The 10,330-nt window shown below is 42.3% G+C and overlaps 1 protein-coding gene across 1 annotated transcript; it reads left to right on the top strand.

Moving 5' to 3' along the window:
* Positions 1-3,236: 3,236 nt before the first annotated feature.
* Positions 3,237-7,519, top strand: LOC112073738 (serine/threonine kinase 3 (STE20 homolog, yeast)). The gene is given in 9 exon segments (XM_024140978.2): positions 3,237-3,408; positions 4,234-4,314; positions 4,621-4,749; positions 4,950-5,064; positions 5,209-5,373; positions 5,755-5,778; positions 5,780-5,813; positions 5,816-5,922; positions 7,313-7,519. Coding segments are annotated over 9 exon segments (870 nt in total). The 5' UTR covers positions 3,237-3,385; the 3' UTR covers positions 7,505-7,519.
* The last annotated feature ends 2,811 nt before the right edge of the window (positions 7,520-10,330 follow it).

The raw sequence follows: 10,330 nt of genomic DNA, 5'->3' as shown, positions 1-10,330 counted from the left end.
TAATTGGYCCATTATGCTTGGCCAGTTTTTATTTTTTATTTAACCTTTTTTTAAATAGGCAAGTCAGTTAAGAACAAATTCTTATTTACAATTACGCTTTATTCAATATATTTTCTAGCAGTTTGATGTCAAATTAAATATAACAATCGGTACATAGGAGTCTTTCTATGTTTGTCACTAGCTATACTTTGATTTTTTCTCGACGGACTGGATGATTTTACGTTCATAGCTCCAGAACAGCAGAGAGAGCTGTTCGGTTAATGTAAGCGCCGTTACACACKGCAAACCAGAAGACGATACCACCACAGATAGAACAATGAGMCCGGATGTATAAATGTGAAGCATCCGTTTGGCGTTTCCACTCACTACCAAATATGGTGATGACAGGAAGCCCAGTGCCGGGCAGTGTGGGAAGATGGGACGAGGGATTTGGGCCGAAATTCTACAAAATGTTCTCATCGTTGAAACATTTGATCTCAATACAGTTTTCTGTTCCCAAAACTAAAATATGTTACAAACAGAGTGGAATAAGTATTGTAGACTTCACCCTTTGCCAAAGTTTAAAACAAACGCAGGAGGCCTTTTGTCTTTTGGTAGGACATCATTGTAAATAACAATTTGTTCTTATTAACTGACTTGACTGACTAGTTAACTGACTAGTTAAATAAAGGTTAAATAAAATAAAATAGAGTTATTGCACATGAACACTTCACAGAGTAGGCGTTCCCTAACGGAAAAATTAAAATATATGCTAGAACACACCAATAGGCTAACTCGTGCATGGCTCTGCCCCCTCGTTGCTTGTTCTGCCCACTATGACTCAATTGTTCCCATTGCAAATGACAGGCTGTGGTTTGTCTTGATTATCTTTGATACTGCCACACAATGAGTAAGTTATAAAATGGGTTAGTTATAAAAAATCTTTGACGATGCCAAATATGCTATTCAAATAAGATGGGGGGAAGGTAGACGAAATATAGTTCCTTGGTGGACTGAAGCATGTGATAAGGCTTTTAAAACTTTAAAGAATAATTTGACATTTGATAGCATGATAGTCTTTCAGAGAAAGAGAGTGTTGGCTGGATTTCAAAGAAAGGTTCATGGCGGGAAATCTGTTCTTCTATAGGAAGGGAAACTCAACTGGGGGATGTGTGGAAGGGTGGATGTGGTTGGAAGAGTGCGCTTTTTTAAAATGGAAAAGCGTTGAGGTAGATATTGATTATTATTATTTATTTTTTCACCTTTATTTAACCAGGTAGGCTAGTTGAGAACAAGTACTCATTTGCAACTGCGACCTGGCCAAGATAAAGCAAAGCAGTGTGACACAGACAACAACACAGAGTTACACATGGAGTAAACAATAAACAAGCCAATAACACAATAAACAAGTCAATGACACAGTCGAAAAAAGAAAGTCTATATACAGTGTGTGCAAAAGGCATGAGCAGGTAGGCAATAAATAGGCCATAGGAGCGAAGTAATTACAATTTAGCAGATTAACACTGGAGTGATAAATGAGCAGATGATGATGTGCAAGTAGAGATACTGGTGTGCAAAAGAGCAGAAAAGTAAAWAWAWTAAAAACAGTATGGGGATGAGGTAGGTAGATTGGATGAGCTATTTACAGATGGACTACGTACAGCTGCAGCGATCGGTTAGCTGCTCAGATAGTTGATGTTTAAAGTTGGTGAGCGGAATAAAAGTCTCCAACTTCCAGCATTTTTTGCCAATTTCGTTCCAGTCACTGGCAGGCAGAGAACTGGAAGGAAAGGGCGGCCAAAGTAGGTGTTGACTTTGGGATGACCAGTGAGATATCCCTGGAACGTGTGCTACGGGTGGGGTGTTGTTATCGTGAGTGAGCAGTGGTGGGTAGTTATGGGGCTTTGGTGACAAAACGGATGGCACTGTGATAGACTGCATCCAGTTTTGCTGAGTAGAGTGTTGGAAGCTATTTTGTAGATGACATCGCCGAAGTCGCGATCGGTAGGAATAGTCAGTTTTACTAGGGTAAGTTTGGCGGCATGAGTGAAGGAGGCTTTGTTGCGAAATAGAAAGCCGATTCTAGATTTGATTTTGGATTGGAGATGTTTAATATGAGTCTGGAAGGAGAGTTTACAGTCTAGCCAGACACCTAGGTATTTATAGTTGTCCACATATTTTAGGTCGGAACCGTCCAGGGTGGTGATGCTAGTCGGGCGGGCGGGTGCGGGCAGCGAACGGTTGAAAAGCATGCACTTGGTTTTACTTGCGTTTAAGAGCAGTTGGAGGCCACGGAAGGAGTGTTGTATGGCATTGAAGCTCGTTTGGAGGTTAGTTGCACAGTGTCCAAGGAAGGGCCAGAAGTATACAGAATGGTGTCGTCTGCGTAGAGGTGAATCAGAGACTCACCAGCAGCAAGAGCGACATCATTGATATATACAGAGAAAAGAGTCGGCCCGAGAAATGAACCCTGTGGTACCCCCATAGAGACTGCCAGAGGTCCGGACAACATGCCCTCCGATTTGACRCACTGAACTCTGTCTGCAAAGTAGTTGGTGAACCAGGCGAGGCAGTCATTAGAAAAACCAAGGCTATTGAATACGGTGATTGACAGAGTCGAAAGCCTTGGCCAGGTCGATGAAGACGGCTGCACAGTACTGTCTTTAATCGATGGCGGTTATGATATCGTTTAGTACCTTGAGCGTGGCTGAGGTGCACCCGTGACCAGCTCTGAAGCCGGATTGCACAGCGGACAACGTACGATGGGATTCGAAATGGTCAGTGATCTGTTTATTAACTTGGCTTTCGAAGACTTTAGATAGGCAGGGCAGGATGGACATAGGTCTGTAACAGTTTGGGTCTAGGGTGTCACCCCCTTTGAAGAGGGGGATGACCGCGGCAGCGKCTACGGAGATTGTGGTAGCCGGTTAAATGGCGTTCCTTGAGAAGGCAAGAACAATATATATGTCAGTATTATCATAAGGACACATAAGGACACGTATACTTGGATTAGGAGGAATGGAGGGAAAAAGAGAGGCAGAGGGGTCTAAGAGAGAGGGAGGAAGAGGGTAAGCTTGAATTGGTTAAAAAGGGAGATGGGAGATGGTTTGTTAAAGAAGAATGGTAGAAAGTGTAAGCAGAGTGAGCTGAAGACAGGAGGCGAAGTATCGGAGGTGGTAGGGGTGGTGTGGCCTCACACTCCAGTACAGTAGGTGGCGGTGTATGCGCCTCAGTTGGTTGCGATTCGCCAATAAAACTTAAAGAAGAAGAATCTTTGACACTACAGCTGGCCCTCTTGCCTGAAAACAACGACAGAAACAGAAAATGAAAATAGCACAAATATTTGTTTGAATTTGTTATATTTTAGCGTTTTAATCTCCAGGGTGACCATCTGAAGTTGTAAACCATGGAGCCGACAGCGCCCAAAGGGTGTGTGTGTACTTTCGCTTGGAAAAGTAGAAGCTAGCTAGCTAAATTAAGTAACGTTAGCCTTGATAGCTGTAGCAAATATTTTTCTATCTGTGGCTGTAACGTTGGCTTCGTTAACCAGCTAGACACATTAGCAAGTTTGCTAACAATATTTGTCATGTTTTATAAGCTAGCTAGCTAGAGTGTTAGCTTCACCATTTTGAGTCAAAGTTTGACTTGTAGTTATCTAACTAGACACTTTATGCTTTACTTTAATTTAGCTAACGGCTAGCTAGCCACCGTTAGCTAGTTGTCTAGTTAGACGGAAACGGTCTAACATTAGCTGAAAATTATTATATGTAATGTTTACATTTTTGCCTGAAAAGCTAGCTAGATACTTTGACATAAATTACATTAAAATCCATGTCGACACAGTTCCACAATCCCAGTCATGTTGCTCATACTGTAGAAATTGAATTAATAGAAAGATATTGAACCCCTAACCCTGGCAATTTGACTAGAAAACGAATAAATAACACTCGCACTTGCTGCCTGGTATTGTGATGCAATCATTTCCATGCTAATTTAAAATGTTCTTAAAACTGATGCTGGATTGCCATGGTAATGTAGAACGCTAATTCATATGATGCTAACTGATGTAGCTCATGGAATGTATTTTTTTTGTTCACTCAACAAATCACAGTGCAGATTGAAGGGTACACTTCCTGCTTTTACTTCCAGGCATGGGTACACTCAWTGACTGCCAGTCTGCCATCATTGACTTGAATGGGGATGCCTGTTCTATTCATTATATTTCTATTGTTCATGCTCAAACTTCCTCCACAGCAAGCTGAAGAAACTGAGTGAAGACAGTCTCACAAAGCAACCAGAGGAGGTATTTGATGTTCTGGAAAAACTTGGTGAAGGGTGAGAATATTCATTCATCATWCATTTCCTTACAGCATTATAACCTGAATAACACTCATAATGAAAATAAAGAGATGTTCATGTAAATTGACATTATAATAATGACTAGATTATTTATACAACARCTGATGGAACTAATATGTATYTTAAGATATTGTTGAGGAATTGCCCTTACAAACTATCTTAGGAACTTCTTATTTTTCCTTAAGATGCTTACATTTTTGCATAATAAGTGTTTTGTGAATCTGGGCCCTGGTCTTTGGTACTTTCTGCATCATTTCCACTGTCTTCCTTCATCTCCTCCAGGTCCTATGGCAGTGTGTTTAAAGCCATCCATAAGGAGTCAGGCCAGGTGGTGGCTATCAAACAGGTGCCTGTTGAGTCAGACCTCCAGGAGATCATCAAGGAGATATCCATCATGCAGCAGTGTGACAGGTCTGTATGAGAGGATAGACTCTCTGGCCCAGCCTTTCAACAGGCAGAGCTAGCATGGCTCCAGAGGCTAGTGAGAGGAGAACAGTCTCCTCCTCCATATTCACATAAGTACCAGTACCACACACTCTGTTACTAGAACCAGTACCACACTCTGTTTGCTCACCTTTCACCAGTAAATGTTTGTTCTGTCTCCTGTCCAGTCCCTATGTGGTGAAGTACTATGGCAGCTACTTTAAGAACACAGACCTGTGGATAGTGATGGAGTACTGTGGAGCCGGCTCTGTTTCAGACATCATCAGACTACGCAATAAGACGGTCAGTATATTGACTAAAAGTGTGASAATGAAGATGACCTTTGGTGCTTCGGTAACCTTTTACCATTCRTTTCTCATGTTAATGTGTATTCATAGACTACTGAATTAYCAGAATGAATCATTAATACCATCTCCTCTTGTATAGCTCACAGAGGATGAGATCGCCACCATCCTCAAGTCCACATTGAAAGGTCTGGARTATCTGCATTTCATGAGGAAGATCCACAGAGACATCAAGGCAGGCAACATTCTCCTCAACACAGAGGGCCATGCCAAACTGGCTGACTTTGGAGTAGCGGGACAACTCACGGTCTGTCTGCCTGTCTGCCTGCCTGCCTGTCTGTCTGTCTTCAACTCTGTCTCGCTGAAGTGAATTCTGACTGTGTCTAACGATGTAATCTGGTGTCAGTTTTATCAGGAGTTCTTATTATCTTGATTTTAGTGTAGTGATTGTAGCAGTGAATCACAGTAGTTTATATATAGATTATCTTGATTTTAGTGTAGTGATTGTAGCAGTGAATCACAGTAGTTTATATATAGATTATCTTGATTTTAGTGTAGTGATTGTAGCAGTGAATCACAGAAGTTTATATATAGATTATCTTGATTTTAGTGTAGTGATTGTAGTAGTGAATCACAGTAGTTTATATATAGATTCGACTAATGTTCGTATTATTCTGTCCCTGTCTAGGACACGATGGCAAAGCGGAACACCGGTAATCGGGACTCCGTTCTGGATGGCTCCAGAGGTCTCCAGGAGATAGGATATAACTGTGTGGCAGACATCTGGTCCCTGGGCATCACCTCTATAGAGATGGCTGAGGGCAAACCTCCCTACGCTGATATACATCCCATGAGGGTGAGTCTGAGTTTGGGCAGGACAGTTCAGGGAGGTAAGCTTACATGTTGATAATAATTCACCTAGCTGGTGACTGAAAAATAAGACATCTGGAATACTCCACAAACACTTGGATGTCACAGAATCAAAAATAAACAAATATATTTTAGATTCTTCCAAATATATTTTATAACCCTTTTTAGTTACTATATGATTACATATGTGTTATTTCATAGTTTTGATGTCTTCACTATTATTCTACAATGTAGAAATAGTAAAAATAAAGATAAACCCTGGAATGAGTAGGTGTCAACTTTTGACTGGTCATTCCAGGGTTTTTCTTATTTAGACTATTTTCTACATTGTAGAATATGGAATCATGTAGTTACCAAAAATGTGTTAAACAAATCAAAATATATTTGAGATTCTTCATAGTAGCCAAGCTTTGCCTTGATGACAGCTTTGCACACTCTTGGCATTCTCTCAACCAACTTCATGGGTAGTCACCTGGAATGCATTTCAATTAACAGGTGTGCCTTGTTAAGTTAATTTGTGGAATTTCTTTCCTTAATGCGTTTGAGCCATAAGTTGTGTTGTGACAAGGTAGGGGTGGTATACAGAAAGATAGCCCTATTTGGTAAAAGACCAAGTCCATTTTATGTCAAGAACAGCTCAAATAAGAAAAGAGAAACAACAATCCATCATTACTTTAAGACATGAAGGTCAGTCAATCCGGAAAATTTCAAGAACTTTGAAAGTTTCTTCAAGTCAGACGCAAAAACCATCAAGCGCTATGATGAAACTGGCTCTCATGAGGACTGCCACAGGAAAGGAAGACCCAGAGTTGCCTCTGCTGCAGAGGTACGTTCATTAGAGTTACCAGCCTCAGAAATAGCAGCCCAAATAAATGTTTCACAGAGTACAAAGTAACAGACACATCTCAACATCAACTGTTCAGAGGAGACTGCATGAATCAGAAACCACTACTAAAGGACACCAATAGGAAGAAGAGACTTGCTTGGGCCAAGAAACACGAGCAATGGACATAAGACCAGTGGAAATCTGTCCTTTGGTTTGATGAGTCCAAATTTTAGATTTTTGGTTCCAACCGCCGTGTCTTTGTGAGATGTGGTGTGGCTGAACGGATGATCTCCGCATGTGTGTTTCCCACTGTGAAGCATGGAGGAGGAGGTGTGGTTCCCACCGTGAAGCATGGAGGAGGAGGTGTGATGGTGTGCGGGGGCTTTGCTGGTGACACTGTGATTTTTTTAGAATTAAAGGCATTCATTAGGGTTTACAGAGAGGTGCCGTACCAAGCGGTCAATAGACATTCATTAGGGTTACAGAGAGGCTTCTATACTACCTGCTTCACTAGGTGTTTTCTGTCTCTTTTCGTCTGTATTACTGTCAGGCTATTTTCATGATCCCAACCAACCCACCGCCTACGTTCAGGAAGCCTGAGCTGTGGACAGACGACTTCACACACTTTGTAAAGAAATGTCTGGTGAAGAACCCAGAACAGAGAGCTACAGCCACCGCAACTACTACAGGTGAGACACGCGCAACTACTACAGGTGAGACACGCGCAACTACTAACAGGTGAGACACGCGCAACTACTACAGGTGAGACACGCGCAACTACTACAGGTGAGACACGCGCAACTACTACAGGTGAGACACGCGCAACTACTACAGGTGAGACACGCGCAACTACTACAGGTGAGACACGCGCAACTACTACAGGTGAGACACGCGCAACTACTACAGGTGAGACACGCGCAACTACTACAGGTGAGACACGCGCAACTACTACAGGTGAGACACGCGCAACTACTACAGGTGAGACACGCGCAACTACTACAGGTGAGACACGCGCAACTACTACAGGTGAGACACGCGCAACTACTACAGGTGAGACACGCGCAACTACTACAGGTGAGACACGCGCAACTACTACAGGTGAGACACGCGCAACTACTACAGGTGAGAACACGCCAACTACTACAGGTGAGACACGCGCAACTACAAGGTGAGCAGCGCACTACTACAGGTGAGACACGCGCAACTACTACAGGTGAGACACGCGCAACTACTCAGGTGAGACACGCGCAACTACTACAGGTGAGACACGCGCAACTACTACAGGTGAGACACGCGCAACTACTACAGGTGAGACACGCGCAACTACTACAGGTGAGACACGCGAAAAAAAACGACTTAACCCATCACGTTGTTCTGCGCATACTCGTCACCTCCGGTGATTGGCTGGTGCACTGGGCCTGGTTGATGTATCTCACTGTCGGACCTTCAAAAAAAAAGACTCCACCTGGACAGGTGCAAGATGTCTGAAAATATTCATTTCGACTGTTTTCTCAACTTGGTCCTTAGGTAACCAGTCATATTGGTGCAACAGGAAGCCATCCTATGCCGAGTCGAAATGCATCATTTTGCAGACATCTTTGCGACCTTTCAGGTGTAGTCTTTTTTTTGTCCGATATGTGAGATACATCAACCAGCCAGTGGCACAGCCAGTCACTGTGGAAGTCATTTTACAGTATAGTAGGGCCATTTCAGACACAACCAATAACAACCACACTATGCGTATGATCACAGGAAGTCAGTCCTTTAGCACAGTGCATTTGTCAACCAATCTAGGATCCTTTCTACTAAAACAAAAGAACTACTTTCCACTACAGGGCTGAGACACCCGCGCAACTATACAGGTGAGAACAGCGACAGACACACACACAAACGCTGACACTAAAACAATCTAAGTATATCGGACCACATTATAAAAGACAGAATTGTACTTTTGGATTCTGTAACAAGTCAGTATGCGACGAGGTGAAAAAAAGTATTGTTGTCGATTCAACGACCACCAAGCCACCCGGGATCTGACAACTTGGATCGAAAAATTAACTGAGGATACCAGCAGAACGATATTGAACTTCCTATTTGCCACATCTTGAATTTAAGCCTACTAGAGAGTGTGTGCCCTCAGGCCTGGAGGGAAGCTAAAGTCATTCCGCTACCTAAGAATAGTAAAGCCCCCTTTACTGGCTCAAATAGCCCACCAATCAGCCTGTTACCAACCCTTAGTAAACTTTTGGAAGAAATGGTGTTTGACCAGGTACAATGCTATTTCACAGTAAACAAATTGACAACAGACTTTCAGCATGCTCATAGGGAAGGACATTCAACAAGCACAGCACTTACACAGATGACTGATGATTGGCTGAGAGAAATTGATGATAAAATGATTGTGGGGGCTGTCTTGTTAGACTTCAGTGCAGCTTTTGACGCTATCATAGTCTGTTGCTGGAAAAACGTATGCGTTATGGCTTTACACCCCCTGCTATAATGTGGATAAAGATTTACCTGTCTAACAGAACACAGAGGGTGTGTTTTAATGGAAGCCTCTCCAACATAATCCAGGTAGAATCAGGAATTCCCCAGGGCAGCTGTCTAGGCCCCTTACTTTTTCAAATCTTTACTAACGACATGCCACTGGCTTTGAGTAAAGCCAGAGTGTCTATGCAGATGACTGAACACTATACACGTCAGCTACTACAGCGACTGAAATGACTGCAACACTTAGCAAAGAGATGCAGTTCGTTTCAGAGTGGGTGGCAAGGAATAAGTTGGTCCTAAATATTTCCAAAACTAAAAGCATTGTATTTCAAAACAAAATCAAATCAAAGTTTCTACAACAGGTGTAGTAGACCTTACAGTGAAATGCTTACTAACAGGCTCTAACCAATAGTGCAAAAAAGGTATTAGGTGAACAACAGTAAAAAGACAGGCTATATACAGCAGCGAGGCTATAAAAGTAGCGGGGCTACATACAGACACCGGTTAGTCAGGCTGATTGAGGTTCTATGTACATGTAGATATGGTTAAAGTGACTGCATATATGATGAATAGAGAGTAGCAGCAGCGTAAAATATTATGGACAAATCATTCACTAAACCCTAAACCTCAACTACATCTTGTAATGAACAATGTGTAAATTGAGCAAGTTGAGGTGACTAAACTGCTTGGAGTAACCCTGGATTGTAAACTGTCATGGTCAAAACATATTGATACAACAGTAGCTAAGATTTTTATTTATTTTATTACACCTTTATTTAACCAGGTAGGCTAGTTAACCAGGTAGGCCAGTTAACCAGGTAGGCCAGTTAACCAGGTAGGCCAGTTAACCAGGTAGGCCAGTTAACCAGGTAGGCCAGTTAACCAGGTAGGCTAGTTAACCAGGTAGGCCAGATGAGAACAGGTTCTCATTTACAACTGCAACCTGGCCAAGATAAAGCAAAGCAGTGCGACACATACAACAACACAGAGTTACACATAAACAAACGTACACAATAGAAGAAACATCTGTATTACAGTGTTTGGAGATGGGGAGAAGGTTGGAGATGTTAAAACCTAA

This window comes from Salvelinus sp. IW2-2015, unplaced genomic scaffold, assembly GCF_002910315.2.
Source record: "Salvelinus sp. IW2-2015 unplaced genomic scaffold, ASM291031v2 Un_scaffold2348, whole genome shotgun sequence".
In the NCBI taxonomy this organism is placed as follows: Eukaryota; Metazoa; Chordata; class Actinopteri; order Salmoniformes; family Salmonidae; genus Salvelinus; species Salvelinus sp. IW2-2015.
Note: the sequence above shows the minus strand (reverse complement) of the source record. Positions and strands in the feature narration are given on the sequence as shown.